At 44.7% G+C, this 24,318-nt stretch overlaps 1 protein-coding gene across 1 annotated transcript in view; it reads right to left on the bottom strand.

Annotated features, from left to right (window-relative positions):
- The window catches only part of si:dkey-237h12.3 (teneurin-3), a 167,026-nt gene that overhangs the window by 4,209 nt on the left and 138,499 nt on the right, over positions 1-24,318 (bottom strand). The window contains exons 23-29 of the mRNA XM_046295707.1: positions 22,687-22,841; positions 18,258-19,132; positions 16,239-16,414; positions 15,576-15,811; positions 14,140-14,436; positions 8,645-10,256; positions 8,257-8,387 (exon numbers count right to left, since the gene is read on the bottom strand). Of these exons, the coding sequence (XP_046151663.1) occupies positions 8,257-8,387; positions 8,645-10,256; positions 14,140-14,436; positions 15,576-15,811; positions 16,239-16,414; positions 18,258-19,132; positions 22,687-22,841 (3,482 nt within the window). The remainder of the gene's footprint in view (positions 1-8,256; positions 8,388-8,644; positions 10,257-14,139; positions 14,437-15,575; positions 15,812-16,238; positions 16,415-18,257; positions 19,133-22,686; positions 22,842-24,318) is intronic.

The following is a 24,318-nucleotide window of genomic DNA, read 5'->3' as shown; positions in this document are numbered from 1 at the left end:
CACGACAGGACAGGGCGATACACAATCACAGCAAAAACACGACAGGACAGGGCGAAACGCAATCACAGCATGGTGAATACAATACAAGGAACCGACGGGACAGGAACGGAACACAAAGGAATAAATAGGGACTCCAATCAGGGGAAAGGATCGGGAACAGGTGTGGGAAGACTAAATGATGATTAGGGGAATAGGAACAGCTGGGAGCAGGAACGGAACGATAGAGAGAAGAGAGAGCGAGAGAGTGAGAGAGGGAGGGGGAGAGAGAGGGCTAGAAGGAGGAAAGAACCAAATAAGACCAGCAGAGGGAAACGAATAGCATGGGAAGCACAGGGACAAGACAAGATAATAAATGACAAACATGACAGTACCCCCCACTCACCAGCGCCTCCTGGCGCTCTCGAGGAGGAACACTGGCGGCAACGGAGGAAATCATAGATCAAACGGTCCAGCACGTCCCGAGAAAGAACCCAACTCCTCTCCTTAAAAACGATAAAAAGGGAACTAGGGTACTACTCAGAACTAGGGACAGACTGAGACACAGCAAGGGCAGGGACAAGAACAGGAGAGATGCGATGGCAGGGAACAGACTGAGACCCAGCAAGACCAGGAGCAGAAGCAGAAAAAAATTACCAGACTTCTTCTGCGCGCAGTCTGAAACTACACGCTCCTGAGTCGGCCACCAAAAGCGCTGGCGAATAGACGCAAAGTGCCTCGAACACCGGGATGACCAGCTAACTTGGCAGAGTGAGCCCACTGAAGAACAGCCAGACGAGTGGAAACAGCTTAACCTGTCTTTCAATTCCCCAGACTGTTAACCCGACAACACGCCCATAAGGAAGAATCCCCTCGGGATCAGTAGAAGCCACAGAAGAACTAAACAGACGGGATAAGGCATCAGGCTTGGTGTTCTTGCTACCCGGACGGTAAGAAATCACAAACTCGAAACGGAAAAACAACGCCCAACAAATTAAGTCGTTTGGCAGAACGGATGTACTCAAGGTTCTTATGGTCTGTCCAAACGACAAAAGGCAGTCGCCCCCTCCAACCACTGTCGCCATTCGCCTAGGGAAGCACATAACCATTGGCTCCCACGCCTCCGAGGATAGGAGCGGACCTCAGATCAAAAGCTCCCTGGGCAAGTAAGTCTAGAAAACGAAACCTAAAAAGCGCTGCAACTCGACACGTGTATCACTGACAGCTTGCCTTTAACGGAACCGAGAAAAGTAACGGAGGAGACCAAACACAAATCTCTGACGGAGAAAATATCAGGATATCGTCAAGATAGACAAAAACAAAAATGTTCAGCATGTCTCTCAATCATTAACTAATGCCTGAAAAACAGCTGACCACATTGTCGTTTTCCACTGTGCAAACAAATAGAATCTCGAAGGCTGATGACATAAGGGGAAGCGGATAACGATTCTTAACCGTTATGTCAACGATAATCACGTATCCAAAAAGAACGGAGAAGAAGAAGGCACTATGGTACCGGCGTCGCCAAATAATCCTCGAGAGCCTTACGTTCGGGAGCCGACAGAGAGTATAGTCTACCTCGAGCGGAGTGGTCCCCGGAAGGAGATCAATACTACAATTCGACCGGCTCGGGACCGACTACCGTGCCAGATCATCATATTCCTCCGGCACTCCTGTCAAATGCCAGGTTCCTCCTGAGAAGTGGAACAGAAGAAACGGGAGGGATGGCAGACATTAAACAACAGGATAGGATGAACCTTACTAGCCAGGGATTCTGGAAAGATAGGACTGGACTACCATCTAAGGCAAACATGGGGCTACCTCTGAAAGTGAGGATGGCAGACATTCTGACAAGAAACGTTCCAGGGGATAGAATTACTAGACCAATTAATAAAGGATTATGACATAACAGGGATGTAAACGGTGTAAACGGTGAACGGAAAATCAAAAGAAATAGTCTCACTGTGGTTACCAGATATGTTATGTTGATACTGGGAAGATGACTACCATCTAAGGCAAACAGTCAAGACCTGCTTAATCCATGAAACAAGAGTCAATCAAAGCACTGCATAAAGATCTAGAAGTAGTAGCGCTCACCAGTAGCCCTCCGCTTACTGATGGGCTCTGGCCTCTTACTGGACATGAATTAACAAAATGTCCAGCAACTCCGCAATAGAGGCAAATCCTCCGTTCCCTCTCCTTCTTCGAGATGCGAATCCCTCCCAGCTGCATAAGTCAGCCCGGTGACGAAGATCTACCCGTCGTTCTAGAACATCAAAGAATCCACATCTGATACGGGAGAAGTCAAAGCGTGGAGTCCCTCCAGAAAACGAAAGGACCAATAGAATAATCCGTTATGGACCGTTCACCTTGGCATGAAAGCCCTAGAAGCCTCCCTACCAAAAACTGAACGGTCAAAAACCCGAATCATCTCCTCTTTAAAGTTCTGGAATTTGTTAGAGCAATCAGCCCTTGCCTAGCTGTGCCCCAAAAGCTCTCTCTCTAGAGTATGTGTTGGGTTGGAGAGAGAACACAATCTCACACTGCGTGAGAAAGGAGCGGCACTCAGTGGGCTCAGGAAGTAACAGGTGGCACCGTAGACTCTGGAAAAATGGCGAGCAGCGGAAAGTGAAGTCGCTGGGTCCATTCCTTGGTCGGTTCCTTCTGTCATGCATGAAAGAGGACCCAAAAGCGACTTAACAGAAACAGAGTTTATTTAAGTCCAAAACGGAATAACAGAAATCCTCTAGACTTGTAGAAGGCGCAGGCCGTAGTCGACAGAGACACCTGCTCACACGCAGCATCATACACAATTGAGCAATCACAGCATGGTGAATACAATACAAGGAACCGACGGGACAGGAACGGAACACAAAGGAATAAATAGGGACTCCAATCAGGGAAAGGATCGGGAACAGGTGTGGGAAGACTAAATGATGATTAGGGGGCGATACGAGAGAGTGAGAGAGGAGAGGGAGAGAGAGGGCTAGAAGGAGGAAAGAACCAAATGTTGGGAAGCACAGGGACAAGACAAGATAATAAATGACAAACGGCAATGACTGTGCGGCTACCTTCAAACTCAGTGCCTCTTTGCTTGACATCATGGGAAAATCTAAATAAATCAGTCAAGACCTCAGATAAAAGACTTCCACAAGTCTGGTACCTTCAGCCAAACACCTGAAGGTACCACATTCATCTGTGCAAACAATAGTACGCAAGTATAAACGCCATGGGACTAAGCAGCCGACATACCGTTCAGAAAGGAGACGCATTCTGTCTCCTAGAGATGAACGTACATGGTGCAAAAAGTGTAAATCAATCCCAGAACAACAGCAAAGGACCTTGTGAAGATGCTGGAGGAAACAGGTACAAAAGTATCTATATCCACAGTAAAATGAGTCCTATATCGAAATAACCTGAAAGGTCTCTTAGCAAGAAAGAAGCCACTTGCTCCAAACCCGACAGAAATAAGCCAGGCTACGGTTTGTAACTGCATATGGGGACAAAGATCATACTTTTTGGAAACATAAATAGAACTGTTTGGCCATAATGACCATTGTTATGCTTGATGGAAAAAGGGGGGACGCTTGCAAGCCGAAGAACACCATCCCAACCGTGAAGCACGGGGGTAGCAGCATCATGTTGTAGTGGTGCTTTGCTGCAGGAGGGACTGGTGCACTTCACAAAATAGGTGGCATCATGAGGCAGGAAAATCATGTGGCTATATTGAAGCAACATCTCAAGACATCAGTCAGGAAGTTAAAGCTTGGTCGTAAATGGTCTTCCAAATGGACAATGACCCCAAGCATACTTCCATACTTTGGCAAAATAGCTTAAGGACAACAAAGTCACGGTATTGGAGTGGCCATCACAAAACCCTGACCCTGTTACTAAGAAAATATGTGGGCCGAACTGAAAAAGCATGTACAAGCAGGGAGGCCTACAAACCTGACTCAGTTACACCAGCTCTGTCAGGAGGAATGGGACAAAATTCCCCCAACTTATTGTGGGAAGCTTGTGGAAGGCTACCTGAAATTTTTGACCCAAGTTAAACCATTTAAAGTCAATGCTACCAAATACTAATTGAGTACCCAAGGACGCCAGAGGACAAAAATCTGTTAACCACCTAACTGAGGATCTCAATTTAACCTTGCGCAATACCCTAGATGCAGTTGCACCCCTAAAAACTAAAAAAATGTCTCATAAGAAACTAGCTCCATGGTACACAGAAAATACCCGAGCTCTGAAGCAAGCTTCCAGAAAATTGGAACGGAAATGGCGCCACACCAAACTGGAAGTCTTCCGACTAGCTTGGAAGGATGGTACCGTGCAGTACCGAAGAGCCCTTACTGCTGCTCGATCGTCCTATTTTTCTAACTTAATTGAGGAAAATAAGAACAATCCGAAATTCCTTTTTGATACTGTGGCAAAGCTAACTAAAAAGCAGCATTCCCCAAGAGAGGATGACTTGCACTTTAGCAGTGATAAATTCATGAACTTCTTTGAGGAAAAGATTATGATTATTAGAAAGCAAATTACGGACTCCTCTTTAAACCTGCGTATTCCTCCAAACCTCAGTTGTCCTGAGTCTGCACAACTCTGCCAGGACCTAGGATCAAGAGAGACGCTCAAGTGTTTTAGTACTATATCTCTTGACACAATGATGAAAATAATCATGGCCTCTAAACCTTCAAGCTGTATACTGGACCCTATTCCAACTAAACTACTGAAAGAGCTGCTTCCTGTGCTTGGCCCTCCTATGTTGAACATAATAAACGGCTCTCTATCCACTGGATGTGTACCAAACTCACTAAAAGTGGCAGTAATAAAGCCTCTCTTGAAAAAGCCAAACCTTGACCCAGAAAATATAAAAAACTATCGGCCTATATCGAATCTTCCATTCCTCTCAAAGATTTTAGAGAAGGCTGTTGCTCTAATGTAGGCTGCTGCCTTCCTGAAGACAAACAATGTATACGAAATGCTTCAGTCTGGTTTTAGACCCCATCATAGCACTGAGACGGCACTTGTGAAGGTGGTAAATGACATTTTGATGGCATCGGACCGAGGCTCTGCATCTGTCCTCGTGCTCCTAGACCTTAGTGCTGCTTTTGATACCATCGATCACCACATTCTTTTGGAGAGATTGGAAACCCAAATTGGTCTACACGGACATGTTCTGGCCTGGTTTAGGTCTTATCTGTCGGAAAGATATCAGTTTGTCTCTGTGAATGGTTTGTCCTCTGACAAATCAACTGTACATTTCGGTGTTCCTCAAGGTTCTGTTTTAGGACCACTATTGTTTTCACTATATATTTTACCTCTTGGGGATGTTATTCGAAAACATAATGTAAACTTTCACTGCTATGCGGATGACACACAGCTGTACATTTCAATGAAACATGGTGAAGCACCAAAATTGCCCTCGCTAGAAGCATGTGTTTCAGACATAAGGAAGTGGATGGCTGCAAACTTTCTACTATTAAACTCGGACAAAACAGAGATGCTTGTTCTAGGTCCCAAGAAACAAAGAGATCTTCTGTTGAATCTGACAATTAATCTTAATGATTGTACAGTCGTCTCAAATAAAACTGTGAAGGACCTCGGCGTTACTCTGGACCCTGATCTCTCTTTTGAAGAACATATCAAGACCATTTCGAGGACAGCTTTTTTCCATCTACGTAACATTGCAAAAATCAGAAACTTTCTGTCCAAAAATGATGCAGAAAAATTAATCCATGCTTTTGTCACTTCTAGGTTAGACTACTGCAATGCTCTATTTTCCGGCTACCCGGATAAAGCACTAAATAAACTTCAGTTAGTGCTAAATACGGCTGCTAGAATCCTGACTAGAACCAAAAAATTTGATCATATTACTCCAGTGCTAGCCTCTCTACACTGGCTTCCTGTCAAAGCAAGGGCTGATTTCAAGGTTTTACTGCTAACCTACAAAGCATTACATGGGCTTGCTCCTACCTACCTCTCTGATTTGGTCCTGCCGTACATACCTATACGTACGCTACGGTCACAAGACGCAGGCCTCCTAATTGTCCCTAGAATTTCTAAGCAAACAGCTGGAGGCAGGGCTTTCTCCTATAGAGCTCCATTTTTATGGAACGGTCTGCCTACCCATGTCAGAGACGCAAACTCGGTCTCAACCTTTAAGTCTTTACTGAAGACTCATCTCTTCAGTGGGTCATATGATTGAGTGTAGTCTGGCCCAGGAGTGGGAAGGTGAACGGAAAGGCTCTGGAGCAACGAACCGCCCTTGCTGTCTCTGCCTGGCCGGTTCCCCTTTTTCCACTGGGATTCTCTGCCTCTAACCCTGTTACGGGGCTGAGTCACTGGCTTGCTGGGGCTCTCTCGTGCCGTCCCTGGGGGGGATGCGTCACCTGGGGGGTTGATTCACTGTTGTGGTCGGCCTGTCTGGGTTCCCCCCTTGGGTTGTACCGTGTCGGAGATCTTTGTGGGCTATACTCGGCCTTGTCTCAGGATGGTAAGTTGGTGGTTGAAGATTTCCCTCTAGTGGTGTGGGGGCTGTGCTTTGGCAAAGTGGGTGGGGTTATATCCTTCCTGTTTGGCCCTGTCCGGGGTGTCCTCGGATGGGGCCACAGTGTCTCCTGACCCCTCCTGTCTCAGCCTCCAGTATTTATGCTGCAGTAGTTTATGTGTCGGGGGGCTAGGGTCAGTTTGTTTATCTGGAGTACTTCTCCTGTCCTATTCGGTGTCCTGTGTAAATCTAAGTGTGCGTTCTCTAATTCTCTCCTTCTCTCTTTCTTTCTCTCTCTCGGAGGACCTGAGCCCTAGAACCATGCCCCAGGACTACCTGACATGATGACTCCTTGCTGTCCCCAGTCCACCTGGCCATGCTGCTGCTCCAGTTTCAACTGGCCTGGGCCCTAGGACCATGTCCCAGGACTACCTGACATGAGGACTCCTTGCTGTCCCCAGTCCACCTGGCCATGCTCCTGCTCCAGTTTCAACTGTTCTGCCTTACTATTATTCAACCATGCTGGTCATTTATGAACATTTGAACATCTTGGCCACGTTCTGTTATAATCTCCACCCGGCACAGCCAGAAGAGGACTGGCCACCCCACATATGCTCTCTCTAATTCTCTCTTTCTTTCTCTCTCTCGGAGGACCTGAGCCCTAGGACCGTGCCCCAGGACTACCTGACATGATGGCTCCTTGCTGTCCCCAGTCCACCTGACTGTGCTGCTGCTCCAGTTTCAACTGTTCTGCCTTATTATTATTTGACCATGCTGGTCATTTATGAACATTTGAACATCTTGGTCATGTTCTGTTATAATCTCTACCCGGCACAGCCAGAAGAGGACTGGCCACCCCACATAGCCCGGTTCCTCTCTAGGTTTCTTCCTAGGTTTTGGCCTTTCTATGGAGTTTTTCCTAGCCACCGTGCTTTTACACCTGCATTGTTTGCTGTTTGGGGTTTTAGGCTGGGTTTCTGTACAGCACTTTGAGATATCAGCTGATGTACGAAGGGCTATATAAATACATTTTATTTGATTTGATTTGTATATGTAAACTTCTGACCCACTGGGAATGTGATGAAAGAAATCAAACCTGAAAGAAATAATTCTCTCAACTATTATTCTAACATTTCACATTCTTAAAATAAAGTGTTGATCCTAATCCTTGTATTTGAATGTGAATACTGTATATATGTATTTTTTTATTATTTTATTTCACCTTTATTTAACCAGGTAGGCGAGTTGAGAACAAGTTCTCATTTACAATTGCGACCTGGCCAAGATAAAGCAAAGCAGTTCGACAGATACAACGACACAGAGTTACACATGGAGTAAAACAAACATACAGTAAATAATACAGTATAAGAAAGTCTATATACAATGTGAGCAAATGAGGTGAGAAGGGAGGTAAAGACAAAAAAGGCCATGGTGGCAAAGTAAATACAATATAGCAAGTAAAACACTGGAATGGTAGTTTTGCAATGGAAGAATGTGCAAAGTAGAAATAAAAATAATGGGGTGCAAAGGAGCAAAATAAATAAATAAATTAAATACAGTTGGGAAAGAGGTAGTTGTGTATATATTGTGTGTAGCGTGTATATTTGTGTTGTATTGTGCAGGGCACATTTGAAACAGAGACCTAGGTCTCAATACGTCTTCCCTGGTAAAATAAAGGTTACATTTTTTAAATATAAAGTTCAACCTGCTTAATTTACATTTCTCTAATATATGGATCACAAATAGCAGGACAATAAAGGAGTGATTGAAATAATGTAAAATATGAAACCAACCGGTAAATCATCCCAGAGCTGGCTCTTCTTCAGTTCATAAGATGGGTGGGTCAGATCAAACTTTGGGACTGGGTAGCCAGGAATGGTGTTGTGTAGATGGAACCCAAAGGTCACCAGCCAGCTATTCACATCTACATGGGACAAATAAGATCAAGGTCATACTAAATATTTAATGACGCGGTTATGTCAAAATAGAAAATATGGTAATGTTTTATCATAAGTAATGAATGTCTTAGTTGTCATGAATAAGCTGGCATGATTGCATGCATTAGCAGTTTAAGTAGGTACAAAGATTTCAACATTTGAATAGCACATTTAAATAACATATTTACACGACGTGCACATTAAATGTTACTAAGTCGAATATAAATGACAATAAATATGTTACCTGCGACATACTCTCTGACTTCATGTACTTTGCTGATGGGGTTGTTGTTTCTGAACATGTAGAGATTAGAAGGACCTGGCTCTTTCCCCACTCGTTTCCAGGTGTTGATGTCAGGCACAGTCCACCTTCCGGGCATAATGTCATAGTCCCTCTCACCAAAATGCAACAATTTGGTCAGTGGGTCATAGAGCCCCCCGTGGAACCCCAGCACCAGTTGAAAGTCCGGGTTGGAGTCAAAGTAGATCTCCCCATACGCCGTATACTGGACCTGCTTGATCAGGAGGCCATTGCTGGTGAATACGGCCAGAGGGGTTCCGGTGTTGTCACAGGCGATGTAGTACTCCTCTCCGCTGCTGATCTCCTGGGCAAACAGGTGTCCCTGCAGGTCATAGTACAGGGAGGTGATCTCAGAGCTGGAGTGGTTGTAGACGTGGGTGATCCTGCTGGGGTAGCTCAGGTCTGCATAGAAGTACTGCAGATGCTGCCCCAGGCTGTTCTTGGTAGACACCCTCCGGCCCAGGCCGTCGTAGCGGTATTGGATGGTCCAGCTGTTGCCCTTGCTGTATACGCGTACCAGGAGGCCCTTTGAGTTGTAGTCGAAGATCTCGGAACCTCGCTGTCGGAGGAAGCCATCCTCGTCCATGCGGTATTGCACGTCTCCCAGGCGGGTGATGCGGTCGCGGAGGTCGTAACGCAGGGGGAGCAGGCGGGCGCTGTTGCCTGGGTTCAGTAGGTGGAGGTTGCCATTCAGGTCGTAGGTGTAGCGCCACATGATCTTGTCGTTGAGGTAGACCGTCTGGAGCTGGCCATCTACATCGTATTCATAGCCGTACTTGGTGGTGTTGGCGAATGGCCCAATCTTGATTTCCCTCTTGGTGCATCGTCCCACGTCATCGTACTGGAAGGTGATCCAGTACATAAGGGATCGGAAGATCTCGTACTGAATCTCCTTGATCCGGCCGTGGGCGTCAAAGTGCTTGGTGTAGGTCATGACGGCCGTGGAGATGATCTGGTTGATGTCATAGTAGATAACGCCAAACTTGCCAAACTGCTCTACCTTGCCGGAGATGTCGTCAAACTGGTAGAGGTCGATGGGCAGCGGCGTCTCGTTGATGACGCCTTGCACGCTGGTGACGCGCAGGCTGCTGTCGTAGGTGTAGTCAAAGCGGGCGTTGACCATGCCGTCCTCGCTGAAGCGGAAGATCTGCCGGTCCACCAGGGGGCCCACTTGGCGGTAACGGATTGAACAGATGAAGCCCTCGCTCTGCAGGTTGACCGTTTTCAGCACGCCTGCCATCTCATCGTACGTGAAGCTGACCCGCGTGCTGTCATACAGGACTTCGGCTAGCTTGTTCTGCCGTCGGTACTTGTACAGGATCCGGCGGCCCGTGCCCAAGTGTACCACTCGCTGCAGGAGGCCATCCTCGCTGTAGTCAACTGCTACAGAAGCGTTGCTCTCAGGCGGGTGGAAGATGTTGCGGTAGTAGCCCACTGAGCGGACTGTGTTCATGGTGTAGCGGGCCACACTGGGCATGGTGACGGCAGATAGCCGGTCCTGAGAGTCAAAGTCGAAGATGTACTGACGCTGGCTGTGGAGCAGGAGCACCATCGACTTGAGGAAAGATGAGGAAAGGGAGAAAAAACAAATTATTGCTGTTTTATGACTACAAATAAATATATATGCACACCACCAGCTCACAAAATAGCCTAAACAATTGCATCAAACCTACACATGTTTATTTCTGACTCATAAAATCCATGGCAACTCAGAGTTCATTCATAATGCACTTTGGATGCTAGAAGTGCTTTCAGTGGGACATTGGTTACTTGAGCTCCTAAAGCTTTCAGTGTGCCTCGTGTTTCTTTGTTGACATGGCCTATCCCTGTCTTGTAATGAGCACAAGGAGGGCCAAGTGAGGGCAAGGAAATCTCTGCATGGTTTTGCACAAGGAAAAGTCTCTGCAGCTGAATCTTCCAGTAAGTGATCTCACTTATTTTAAGATCTGCCAGGAGTTACAGTAAGGGAAAAAAGTATTTCATCCCCTGCTGATTTTGTATGTTTGCCCACTGACAAAGAAATTATCCATATATAATTTTAATGGTAGGTTTATTTGAACAGTGAGAGACAGAATAACAACAAAAAAATCAGGAAAAACGCATGTCAAAAATGTTAAAAATTGATTTGCATTTCAATGAGGGAAATAAGTATTTGAACCCTCTGCAAAACATGACTTGGTGGCAAAACCCTTGTTGCTAATCACAGAGGTCAGACGTTTCTTGTAGTTGGCCACCAGGTTTGCACACATCTCAGGAGGGATTTTGTCCCACTCCTCTTTGCAGATCTTCTCCAAGTCATTAAGGTTTCAAGGCTGATGTTTGGCAACTCGAACCTTCAGCTCCCTCCACAGATTTTCTATGGGATTATGGTCTGGAGACTGGCTAGGCCACCTGCTCTTGGGGTCATAGGCAGCATTCCTCCTCCTCCAAACACGGCGAGTTGAGTTGATGACAAAGAGCTCCATTTTGGTCTCATCTGACCACAACACTTTCACCCAGTTGTCCTCTGAATCATTCAGATGTTCATTGGCAAACTTCAGTCGGGCATGTATATGTGCGTTCTTGAGCAGGGGGACCTTGCGGGCGCTGCAGGATTTCAGACCTTCACGGCGTAGTGGTGTCACCAATTGTTTTCTTGGTGACTATGGTCCCAGCTGCCTTGAGATCATTGGCAAGATCCTCCCGTGTAGTTCTGGGCTGATTCCTCACCGTTGTCATGATCATTGCAACTCCACGAGGTGAGATTTTGCATGGAGCCCCAGGCCGAGGGAGATTGACAGTTCTTTTGTGTTTCTTCCATTTGCGAATAATCGCCCCAACTGTTGTCATCTTCTCACCAAGCTGCTTGGCGATGGTCTTGTAGCCCATTCCAGCCTTGTGTAGGTCTACAATCTTGTCCCTGACATCCTTGGAGAGCTCTTTGGTCTTGGCCATGGTGGAGAGTTTGGAATCTGAATGCTTGATTGCTTCTGTGGATAGATACAGTATCTTTTATACAGGTAACAAACTGGGAATAGGAGCACTCCCTTTAAGAGTGTGCTCCTAATCTCAGCTCGTTACCTGTATACAAGACACCTGGGAGCCAGAAATCTTTCTGATTGAGAGGGGGTCAAATACTTGTTTCCCTCATTAAAATCCTAATCTATTTATAACATTTTTGACAGGCGTTTTTCTGGATTTTTTTGTTGTTATTCTGTCTCTCACTGTTCAAATTAACCTACCATTAAAATTATAGACTGATAATTTCTTTGTCAGTGGGAAAACATACAAAATCAGCAGCAGCAAATACTTTTTTCCCTCACTGTATGTTCTTAGGGAAGTTCTGTGAGGAGTTATGTTCTTAGGGAAATTCAGCAAGGAGTTATGTTCTTAGGGAAATTCAGCAAGGAGTTCTGTTCTTAGGGAAATTCAGCAAGGAGTTCTGTTATTTATTTTACCTTTATTTAACTAGGCAAGTCAGTTAAGAACAAATTCTTATTTTCAATGACGGCCTAGGAATAGGGGGGGTTCAGGGGGTTCTGTTCAGGGGCAGAACGACAGATTTGTACCTTGTCAGGTCTGGGGTTTGAACTTGCAACCTTCTGGTTACTAGACAAACGCTCTAACCACTAGGCTACCCTGCCATACTGTGAGGAGTTCTGTTCTCAGGGAAGTTCTGCGAGGAGTTCTGTTCTCAGGGAAGTTCTGCGAGGAGTTCTGTTCTTAGGGAAGTTCTGCGAGGAGTTCTGTTCTCAGGGAAGTTCTGCGAGGAGTTCTGTTCTCAGGGAAGTTCTGCGAGGAGTTCTGTTCTTAGGGAAGTTCTGCGAGGAGTTCTGTTCTTAGGGAAGTTCTGCGAGGAGTTCTGTTCTTAGGGAAGTTCTGCGAGGAGTTCTGTTCTTAGGGAAGTTCTGCGAGGAGTTCTGTTCTTAGGGAAGTTCTGCGAGGATTTCTGTTCTTAGGGAAGTTCTGCGAGGAGTTCTGTTCTCAGGGAAGTTCTGCAAGGAGTTCTGTTCTTAGGGAAGTTCTGCGAGGAGTTCTGTTCTCAGGGAAGTTCTGCGAGGAGTTCTGTTCTTAGGGAAGTTCTGCGAGGAGTTCTGTTCTCAGGGAAGTTCTGCGAGGAGTTCTGTTCTCAGGGAAGTTCTGCGAGGAGTTCTGTTCTTAGGGAAGTTCTGCGAGGAGTTCTGTTCTTAGGGAAGTTCTGCGAGGAGTTCTGTTCTTAGGGAAGTTCTGCGAGGAGTTCTGTTCTTAGGGAAGTTCTGCGAGGAGTTCTGTTCTTAGGGAAGTTCTGCGAGGAGTTCTGTTCTTAGGGAAGTTCTGCGAGGAGTTCTGTTCTCAGGGAAGTTCTGCAAGGAGTTCTGTTCTTAGGGAAGTTCTGCGAGGAGTTCTGTTCTTAAAGTGGAGGTGTTACCATAATGAGCAGCTCTAATGTAGGCAAGTACCGTGTGTGTGTGTGTGTGTGTGTGTGTGTGAGGTTTAGAAGTTCTGCTTAAAACCTCTGAAAAGTAACTAAATGTAATCTAAGTAATCCCCAAAAGTAATGATTTATCATGAGAGGGCCATAAACAATAACTATAATAGTAATGCTGCATATTCCAAGAAAGGGTCAAATCTCACCTTTCTGGTGTAGGCACTTAAGGACACAAGCTTAATAAGTACACAGTACAAATATGATAGAAAAATGAAAATATTAACTATTTTTTGGGGTCTATTTCCTATTCAACAAAACTGTACGAATAAGGCTTGACATGACTTATATATGTTCTATATATAGTATAATCAATTTAAAAAATGACTAAAAAAAGATTTCACCTTCCTTATAACTGTAAAATACATATTTTCTAAAGGTCTCTCTTGATCAAAACATCTGCCCCCATCACTGTGAATGTCTGACAGAGCTCCATCTTGGCTTTTTGAACTAGATGGGAACTCACTTTTCATCTCATATTAATATTGTCCGTCTATGACAAACAGAACGTTTTTATTTTGTATCTATTAATTATTTTAGATTACTGGTATAAATCGATCTCTGAATGTACTACAGCAACGAAAACATCTCTCCTGCTGCGTTACGATGTAAGTGGCTGTGATGTAGGTTTCAGCCAGGAGTTGATGGACAGTCAGAAAGCGAATTAAATGGTAGGAGGGACAGCTCCTCTTCAAGTGGTGTCAGATTACACATCCTGCTTCACAAAGGCAGAAGACACATACTCCTGTGTCCGTGAGAATCAGGGCTACTGCTCAATGCAGGGGCAGCAGGTAGCCTAGTGGTTAGAGTGTTTAGACTAGTAACCGAAAGGTTACAAGATCAAATCCCCAAGCTGACAAGGTAAAAATCTGTCATTCTGCCCCTGAACAAGGCAGTTAACATATACACAATTACTTTCATCATCCATTTGTGTTGTGCACTGAGCGACCAGTGGAGAAACCAAATCCTTTTATTGAATCACTTCAACCCTCACCTTGTCCAGGTATGTGTAACTCCACGTCTTCCCGTCAGCAAACAATCTGGACACAACGCGTCCCTGAGCGTCATACTCCAACCGCTCGCTGGTCTGCCCCCTCTGGAGGGCACTGATCTGACCGTTGCTGCTCCGGCTGACGTTCACGGGAAGCAGCTTACTGCTAGGTACCCACAGCACAGGGTGGCCCGCGCCGTCATAGATAATCTTCAGCAGGAACTTCCTGTGGTCATCGTAAATCTTCTCCATCCTCAGAGTACGGTCGTAATCAACCGATAGAATGTTCCGTCCATTCACCTATTAGTTGGTATGTGTATTGAATCAAAGCCAAGCCAAAACAACAACAGACCATAGAGATTATTATATTAGATTACTAGAGGGGCTATGTCACAAACCCTCAAAGTTTCAGAATGGTATGAAAATGTCAGCCATTGGGAGAAATCCAAACCAGTCCGAATTGCAGTAGAGGCATAGGTGATGCATTTCATTCTCTTACTTAAGCAGGAAAATACAAGTAAGGCATATGATATATCAGTAATTGTATAACAAAATTATTGTCAACCTAAAATATTGTCATATAATTATAAATACAGTATACAAACGTTTTATATCAATTTGATTTAGAAATAGCCTCTAAAATATATTCAAGCATACCATAAATGTCTTAATATTGTCTTCTTGGAAAGCTGTAAGTGTTATAATATGATACCATATCAGTACAATATCATTTACAACTTGTCAACAACTGATTTGAGGATTTGTCTGGCTATGCATTGACTGCATTGTTTGAATGAAATGTTGGCCTATTGGCAATTAATTTGACATATTATTGACGAGGTAGCTCCCAACTCCCTTACCAAAATGACTGACCTTGTATACCATCATAAGAAGGTTCATGTCAATTCTAGTAGTCTAATTCCTAATTCTATGCTACAGACTTTTAAGTTACAGAGTCACGGAGAGTGCACTTATTATTTTGTCTGGTGCCCTAAAAACAGCATTTAGTGTGATTGCCGCTCTTTGGCAGTCAGTGAGAGGAGATGAACAGCTCCTTCAAGGGCTTCATTAAACTGAGAGACACTGGCATTTGCTCAGAAACAATTAAACCCAAAATTGCTGTTAAGGAAAGTAACTACCCAAGTTAAGTTCATAACGTCAATTGTAAATCTCATTGGCAGGTTCTGGAGAAGAATACTGGTAGTATAGGGTATTGGGAATTTGGAAGCAGGTACTATTTTACTGCATTTAATTGAAATCAGGTATGCTCATATCTCACACGCAACTCCAGGATTAATCATTGATGCATCCAGGGAGTTATTTAAATGATTTTGCTGTAGGTCTACACTTCAGGTAAGTGTCACAGTTAATATAAAGTAAATTAGTGAACAACATGTCTTACAGCTAAATGAAACTCTGAATAATAAAGTGAAACTCACCCTTAGCTTGCGCCCAAAAACAATGACTTTGCCCCTGGTTTGCTCCTTGCGGAAGCGCCACTCAACCAGATTCTGTCCACTCTCCCCTGGCAAACTCATGTTACGCCGTGCCACGGTGGGGTTGGCAGTGCCCGCCAGGATGTGGGGCTCAGTCTGGTAGTGGGTGTCCATTCCGTTGGCATAGGTGATCCTCAGAGAGTTATCATAGCCAACCTGATAACTGCTTCTACATTGATCTGAAATGTTTAAAAGACAGGGTCATAAATGATAACATTGTACTAAGTATTGTAACTCTAAATCATTGTTGTGGATACTCGGGGAAATCTTGCCACCTATATCAAAAAAAGAACTACTCACTGGTAGAAAACTGATTAACATTTAAAAAATAACTATAGAACTACAACAAATGGAATAATTAAATAAATAGCTCAATACAGTGGACAAAGAGTTACAATACAAGGTTTCTGCTTACCCCACACACTGAGGAAGTAATCATTTACACTGTCTGCTGTCAAAACCGCTCACCCATAATGATACATGACTTAATCTTACTCAACATTGCCGTGACAACCCAAGCAACTATGACAAATAACTACTTTCAAAATGGCCATCTGAACTGTTTGTACTTGTTTTAGCAAGACAGAGAGGAGATGTGTGGCTTACCCTGAGCCAATGTATAGAAGGCACGAATGGTGGAGGTATTGGTGGTAATGCTAATTTCCTCTTCAGTCAAGGAGCTCTCAATGTCCACGGTCAAGGCCCTGTAGATGTCGGTGTACAGGTTGTTCACTGTTCCGGTGGGGAACGTCACGTTCATTAGCCTGCCTTCGCTGTCATAGCTGAAAGATAGATGGAGAAGTTAATGTAAAGGTGGTCATTATGATTCATGAATGTTTCCATTGATGCATGGTGTCATTTTTTTCAGAGTATGTAGGCAACATCAAAGGGTCAAAATATGACACTGTGGGCAACTTTTCCAGTGTGTGTCAATGTGAAGGAAGTTACTGTGACTGCCACCAATTTCACATCAAGATGAAAATACACTGCTCCAAAAAAATGGGAACACTAAAATAACACATCCTATATCTGAATGAATGAAATATTCATATTAAATCATTTTTTCTTTACATAGTTGAATGTGCTGACAACAAAATCACACAAAAATGATCAATGGAAATCAAATGTATCAACCCATGGAGGTCTGGATTTGGAGTCAAACTCAAAATTAAAGTGGAAAACCACAGTACAGGCTGATCCAACTTTGATGTAATGTCCTTAAAACAAGTCAAAATTAGGCTCAGTAGTGTGTGTGGCCTCCACATGCCTGTATGACCTCCCTAAAACGCCTGGGCATGCTCCTGATGAGGTGGCGGATGGTATCCTGAGGGATCTCCTCCCAGACCTGGACTTAAGCATCCACCACCTCCTGGACAGTCTGTGGTGCAACGTGGCGTTGGTGGATGGAGCGAGACATGATGTCCCAGATGTGCTCAATTGGATTCAGGTCTGGGGAACGGGCGGGCCAGTCCATAGCATCAATGCCTTCCTCTTGCAGGAACTGCTGACACACTCCAGCCACATGAGGTCTAGCATTGTCTTGCATTAGGAGGAACCCAGGGCCAACCGCACCAGCATATGGTCTCACAAGGGGTCTGAGGATCATGCTGGAGGATGTTGCAGGCAGCAGAACTTTCTCCACGGCGTCTCCAGACTCTGTCACGTCTGTCACATGTGCTCAGTGTGAACCTGCCTTCATCTGTGAAGAGCACAGGGCGCCAGTGGCGAATTTGCCAGTCTTGGTGTTCTCTGGCAAATGCCAAACGTCCTGCACGGTGTTGGGCTGTAAGCACAACCCCCACCTGTGGACGTCGGGCCCTCATACCACCCTCATGGAGTCTGTTTCTGACCGTTTGAGCAGACACATTTGTGGCCTGCTGGAGGTCATTTTTCAGGACTCTGGCAGTGCTCCTCCTGCTCCTCCTTGCACAAAGGCGGAGGTAGCGGTACTGCTGCTGGGTTGTTGCCCTCCTACGGCCTCCTCCACGTCTCCTGATGTACTGGCCTGTCTCCTGGTAGCGCCTCCATGCTCTGGACATTACGCTAACAGACACAGCAAACCTTCTTGCCACAGCTCGCATTGATGTTCCATCCTGGATGAGCTGCACTACCTGAGCCACTTGTGTGGGTTGTAGACTCCATCTCATGCTACCACTAGAGTGAAAGCACCGCTAGCATTCAAAAGTGACCAAAACATCAGACAGGAAGCATAGGAACTGAGAAGTGGTCTGCGGTCACCACCTGCAGAACCACTCCTTTATTGGGGGTGTCTTGCTAATTGCCTATAATTTCCACCTGTTGTCTATTCCATTTGCACAATAGCATGTGAAATTTATTGTCAATCAGTGTTGCTTCCTAAGTGGACAGTTTGATTTCACAGAAGTGTGATTGACTTGGAGTTACATTGTGTTGTTTAACTGTTCCCTTCATTTTTTTGAGCAGAGTATAATATCAATTTAAGTACATTTTAAGTGCAAAGCAGTAACTTATTTAGCTTACCTTATGATCAATGACTATTTCTTCATATTACTAAAATATAATTATCTAGTCAGACTCATCACCCCAAAAAGTCAAGGTCTATTCAGCCATTCCAGGAATCAGACCCTCTTACTTCTGTATACTCACTCGTAGAATGTGGTCCAGCCAATTTCAGAGGTCTTGGTAGCCAGCAGGCCAGTGTTACCATGGTAGGTGAGCAGCACCAGTTCCTGGCCCTGAGCCATCAAGGTCTTCAGCCCACCGTTGGTCCCCATGGTCAGCCAGATTACCTGGTTGTCAGGGGCGACTATGCGCACAGGCATGCGGTTAGGGTCACGGCGGATTCTCAGGGTGTTTCCGTTGCTATCGGTCATGGTGGTTACGTCGTTCTCCGTGCTGTAGCTGAAGGTATACTTCAAGTCACCCGTCATGAGGCTGGCAGTGTGTTGGTGGGTACCATTGGTGTCAAAGACGTACACTTCCTGGGCGTCCGGCGACGCCACCTCGAAGGTGTTGGCATTGGAGGTCAACGCAGGCCCGTTCCTACCGACCGCCCGGATGCGGATGTTGCCCAGGTCTGCCATATACAGGGTGCCATCGGGTGCCACGACAAGAGAGGACGGTGCGTTGAGACGGGCGTCTTTGGCGTAGCCATCACCCGTCTGGTAACAATCGCAGTTAACATCGTTCTTACAGTCGCAGTCGGACGGCGACCCCACCAGATGGGTTATTTCACCATCGATGGATACAGTTCGGATTCGGCTCAGCTTCCGCTCGTCAGTTTCGGCGATGAAGATGGCGCCGTGGTAGGACACGGCGATGGCTATGGCAGAGTCCAGGGGCGTCAGTGCTGCCCTTTGACCTCCACGGTCCATTCCGGCCAAAGGGCAGTGAATGGGCCGGCCTGCTGCAATGCTGACCTGCCCGTTCTCAGTGATTCGTAGGACCACATTGTTGTCCAGGACGTACAGGGAGTTATCCATGGGGCTGACCGCTAGGTCGGTGGGCCACTCCAGGAGCACCTGCAGATCGGGACATTGTTATAGGCACCACTTCACAGAGACATGGCATTAAAACGTGACAGTCAACCCAAATTACTGTGATCTTCTCCATCTACACATCACCAATGTGACATTGGCAACCTTGTCCCATTAGAAATGTCTACAATCTCTGAAATATTTCAGTGTGACATCAGCATTGTCAAAAACTGTGGGAAAACACATCCTTAATTGTCCTTTCCAGACAGTGATTAATAATAAGGCATTTTGCCCTTAAGGCTGTCTCTGTGTCTGCTGTGCCATGCATGCCAGCCTGCCAGTCTGCCTTCTTATGGGTGACAATATGCTTTGGGATGCTACAGTCTAGCCAAAAGGATATCTGTGTTGGGTTGTAACATTGAAGTGTCTTAATTAACTTAAGACGACATGTTTAGTCCTATGCAGGCCAGTCCTCCTGATGGTTTCATGCCTCCATTAGGGTTCCGATAAGACAAATGGAAATGCTCTCTGGCATGTCCCCTTGGTGTAAAGGGCAGAGGTATGGGACTCCAATCCAAGTTGAGTTTGACTCTCGACTCCAATCCACTCCTGAAACGTCCCCTCCAGAGACCCTAAATATATGGTGTGTACTGGAGGCCCGCCATTCCATTTTAATATGATAAAAGCTTTCTTAGTTTTATTTTCTTCATTATTCATTTGCACCATGTCAGAGACTGTATGTAATGGAAAGGGGATAGAGTGGAGATGTTTGAGAGGATAGACAATGTTATATTGAGTTAATGTTTTAACCTCATGAGGAGGTAACATATTGCCTCCTGACAGGGCACTATGTTTATGAGGAGGTAACTTATTACCTCCTGACAGGGCACTATGTTTATGAGGAGGTAACTTATTACCTCCTGATAGGGCACTATGTTTATGAGGAGGTAACTTATTGCCTCCTGACAGGGCACTATGCTCATGAGGAGGTAACTTATTACCTCCTGACAGGGCACTATGTTTATGAGGAGGTAACTTATTACCTCCTGACAGGGCACTATGTTTATGAGGAGGTAACTTATTACCTCCTGACAGGGCACTATGTTTATGAGGAGGTAACTTATTGCCTCCTGACAGGGCACTATGCTCATGAGGAGGTAACGTATTGCCTTCTTCATGCACCATTATCAACTGTTAAGGGAAGATTTTTGGAGACATGTTCTTTTGCATCTGTGGAAAGTTGTTGAAATGCTGAAATGTCATGTTGTTTGGTAGGAAAAATCAGTTGCTAACTACATTAACTTCGATTACACCTGATTAAACTAATCAAGGGCTTGGTGGTTATTTGACTTACAGTGCCTTGCGAAAGTATTCGGCCCCCTTGAACTTTGCGACCTTTTGCCACATTCCAGGCTTCAAACATAAAGATATAAAACTGTATTTTTATGTGAAGAATCAAAAACAAGTGGGACACAATCATGAAGTGGAACGACATTTATTGGATATTTCAAACTTTTTTAACAATTTAAAAACTGAAAAATTGGGCGTGCAAAATTATTCAGCCCCTTTACTTTCAGTGCAGCAAACTCTCTCCAGAAGTTCAGTGAGGATCTCTGCATGTTCAATCAATGTTGACCTAAATGACTAATGATGATAAATACAATCCACCTGTGTGTAATCAAGTCTCTGTATAAATGCACCTGCACTGTGATAGTCTCAGAGGTCCGTTAAAAGCACAGAGAGCATCATGAAGAACAAGGAACACACCAGGCAGGTCCGAGATACTGTTGTGAAGAAGTTTAACGCCGGATTTGGATACAAAAATATATCGCAAGCTTTAAACATCCCAAGGAGCACTGTGCAAGCGATAATATTGAAATGGAAGGAGTATCAGACCACTGCAAATCTACCAAGACCTGGTCATCCCTCTAAACTTTCAGCTCATACAAGGAGAAGACTGATCAGAGATGCAGCCAAGAGGCCCATGATCACTCTGGATGAACTGCAGAGATCTACAGCTGAGGTGGGAGACTCTGTCCATAGGACAACAATCAGTCGTATATTGCACAAATCTGGCCTTTATGGAAGAGTGGCAAGAAGAAAGCCATTTCTTAAAGATATCCATAAAAAGTATTGTTTAAAGTTTGCCACAAGCCACCTGGGAGAAACACCAAACATGTGGAAGAAGGTGCTCTGGTCAGATGAAACCAAAATTGAACTTTTTGGCAACAATGCAAAACGTTATGTTTGGCGTAAAAGCAACACAGCTCATCACCCTGAACACACCATCCCCACTGTCAAACATGGTGGTGGCAGCATCATGGTTTGGGTCTGCTTTTCTTCAGCAGGGACAGGGAAGATGGTTAAAATTGATGGGAAGATGGATGGAGCCAAATACAGGACCATTCTTGAAGAAAACCTGATGGAGTCTGCAAAAGACCTGAGACTGGGACGGAGATTTGTCTTCCAACAAGACAATGATCCAAAACATAAAGCAAAATCTACAATGGAATTGTTCAAAAATAAACATATCCAGGTGTTAGAATGGCCAAGTCAAAGTCCAGACCTGAATCCAATCGAGAATCTGTGGAAAGAATTGAAAACTGCTGTTCACAAATGCTCTTCATCCAACCTCACTGAGCTCGAGCTGTTTTGCAAGGAGGAATGGGAAAAAAATTCAGTCTCTCGATGTGCAAAACTGATAGAGACATACCCCAAGCAACTCACAGCTGTAATCGCAGCAAAAGGTGGCGCTACAAAGTATTAACCTAAGGGGCTGAATAATTTTGCACGCCCAATTGTTCAGTTTTTGAATTGTTAAATAAGTTTGAAATATCCAATAAATGTCGTCCCACTTCATGATTGTGTCCCACTTGTTGTTGATTCTTCACAAAAAAATACAGTTTTATATCTTTATGTTTGAAGCCTGAAATGGGGCAAAAGGTCGCAAAGTTCAAGGGGGCCGAATACTTTCGCAAGGCACTGTATATGAGTCAGACGTGCTAGTGTAGTGCAATAACAATATGCAGTCCTGGGAAACACTTTTCTAGATACCCAAAAATAAGCCTCAGCAACTTGAAAGATAGAGGTCCTTAAACCACAATACAAGACACCCAAAGGTGTATTATTTAACTGTGTAAGTACTTCCATTATCATGATTTCATGGCAGTTTTGGGGGTTCACTGCGGTCATAATTGCTTGATTTTACTGCAGCATAGTTTACATTTTGCATGGCAATATGCAATGATTTTTGTCCAAATTGTCACAAAAATGGCTTGATTGAACCATTTTATGCTTTAACCTCCTTTTTTCGTAGTGTGGTAATCAGACAGTTTAATGCGCTAATATTGCAGAGATTTGATGGTTTTATGCTGTAATAGTTCGTTGATTGGTCAAATTGGCATGCCCTTGATAACAAAAATATATATTTGCGATCTCAGAATCCTAAAGAGACTGACATTATGTTACACTCCAGACTGAGTGACTCATAGATGGGCAGGAAGAGAACCACAAGGTGGCGCTGTGATGTGAGCCCTATGGGAACTGACTTGAGGACAGAACAGGCTTGAGGGAGACCTGACTGGTAATCTGGCAGTCACCTGATTGATGTCCATGCTGATGTCACAGGTCAGGGGGCGTGCCGACGTGAGGTCATTGGAGCCCAGGAGTGTGGATATGATGCCACTTTGGTCAACTCTCCGGATGGTGGTGCCGTCCACAAAATATAGCAGTCCATTCTTGTCCACAGTGATACCTGTCGAAGGCAAAAGGGGGGAAGGGAGGAATAAAAGAAAGGCAGATGATAGATGTGTCAGATGTGGGAAATGTGAAGTTCTTTCTGCCTCCATGACTACATCTGTGGACAGAACACGACGGATACATGTGTCGAGTTTGGCTTCCCATTATTCAGGTCACTGCAAAAAGCACATCCTTCAATAATTCAACCGCCTGCTTTCCTGCTATTGAATAATTTCTCAGGGTGAAGTGGGAAAGGCTGTATCTCTACTGTATGTGTGCCTGGCACTGCGCATCCCGCCATATCCCACCTCTAAAAACAGAACTCATAGGTACAGTGTCAATGAGCGTGACTTTTTTCCCTTAAATTGCAGCTCCAACACCCAACAATCATGAACCCTCTACACTCTATCTGTGAAATGGGTGGGCGGGGGGAAATGACGGCTAGGGCCAATTTTAGACGAAACGGGTGAACGACAGGCAGTTGCCATGGTTACGACGGTGGGCAAAATTGCCTGACTGATTGAGTGTCGGCTGAGGGTTCCAACTTTCTGTGCGAGGAGAGAGTGCTTGCCGTAGTAATTTGTCCCACACAGGGAAAATACATTAGCAACCATGGCACACTTCACATCTCATCATGTTATTGTGGGCTCCTAACAGAGAGCGGTGCCTATAGGATTTCAATTAAATCTCTTGTACATTTCCATTTCTTTTTTCAATAAGTGCTATAAAACGCTGGTGTAAACACACTGTGGTTGGTTTTTAAACTCAACAGGGTGAGAAAAGTAGATCACAATAGGTGAGGAATTGGTATATATTCTGCCTTTATCAGATTTAATAGCTTCTAAATCAGTTTATTTTTTTATGATTTATTTTTTATAGGTGAGTGCTTTGGTTTGACCTGTGGCTACATGTAGGTCTGCACAAAGATTGCCTGGCTACTGAAACATTAAAGAGCTGAGGGACCACCAATGCATTCTGGGAGTCGGAGGGGAAATTCAGACAGATGAAAAGTGTCACATTTGAGCATATTTCAGCAAACGTCTGGAAAAGAAAACCCCAGCCATCTGCCATCTTTCCCCCAACCTCTACCTCCTCCCATTTTATAGTTAGAGTCACTCCCTCCCAGACTCCCTTCAGTCAAACCCACTCTTTTAAATGCAGTCTAAACTGGGCCATTCGGAGGGACTTTAAAGACGGGCACACACCAGACAAACGAATAATCCATGACTTCTTAACCCCTTATGCTCGTGGAAATTGGCCTATATGGATAGGGCCAAATTGAAACAGAAGAACTTTAAAAAGTATATGCATGACCATGGTAGCAATTGAAAGAGAACACTGGAGATTATGAGGAAATTATTAGACCAAAGGTGAGGACACAATAGTTCACCTGACACATCTGAATCCACTACTGATTTTATGTGCATTTTACATTTACTGCCAGTTAACCTTGTGTAAACATTTTCTGACCTGGTGAAACATAATACTTCTAA

Source organism: Oncorhynchus gorbuscha, linkage group LG13 (assembly GCF_021184085.1).
Source record: "Oncorhynchus gorbuscha isolate QuinsamMale2020 ecotype Even-year linkage group LG13, OgorEven_v1.0, whole genome shotgun sequence".
Lineage (NCBI taxonomy): Eukaryota > Metazoa > Chordata > Actinopteri > Salmoniformes > Salmonidae > Oncorhynchus > Oncorhynchus gorbuscha.
The sequence above is the reverse complement of the archived record's forward strand: the minus strand, read 5'-3'. Positions and strand labels throughout refer to the sequence as shown.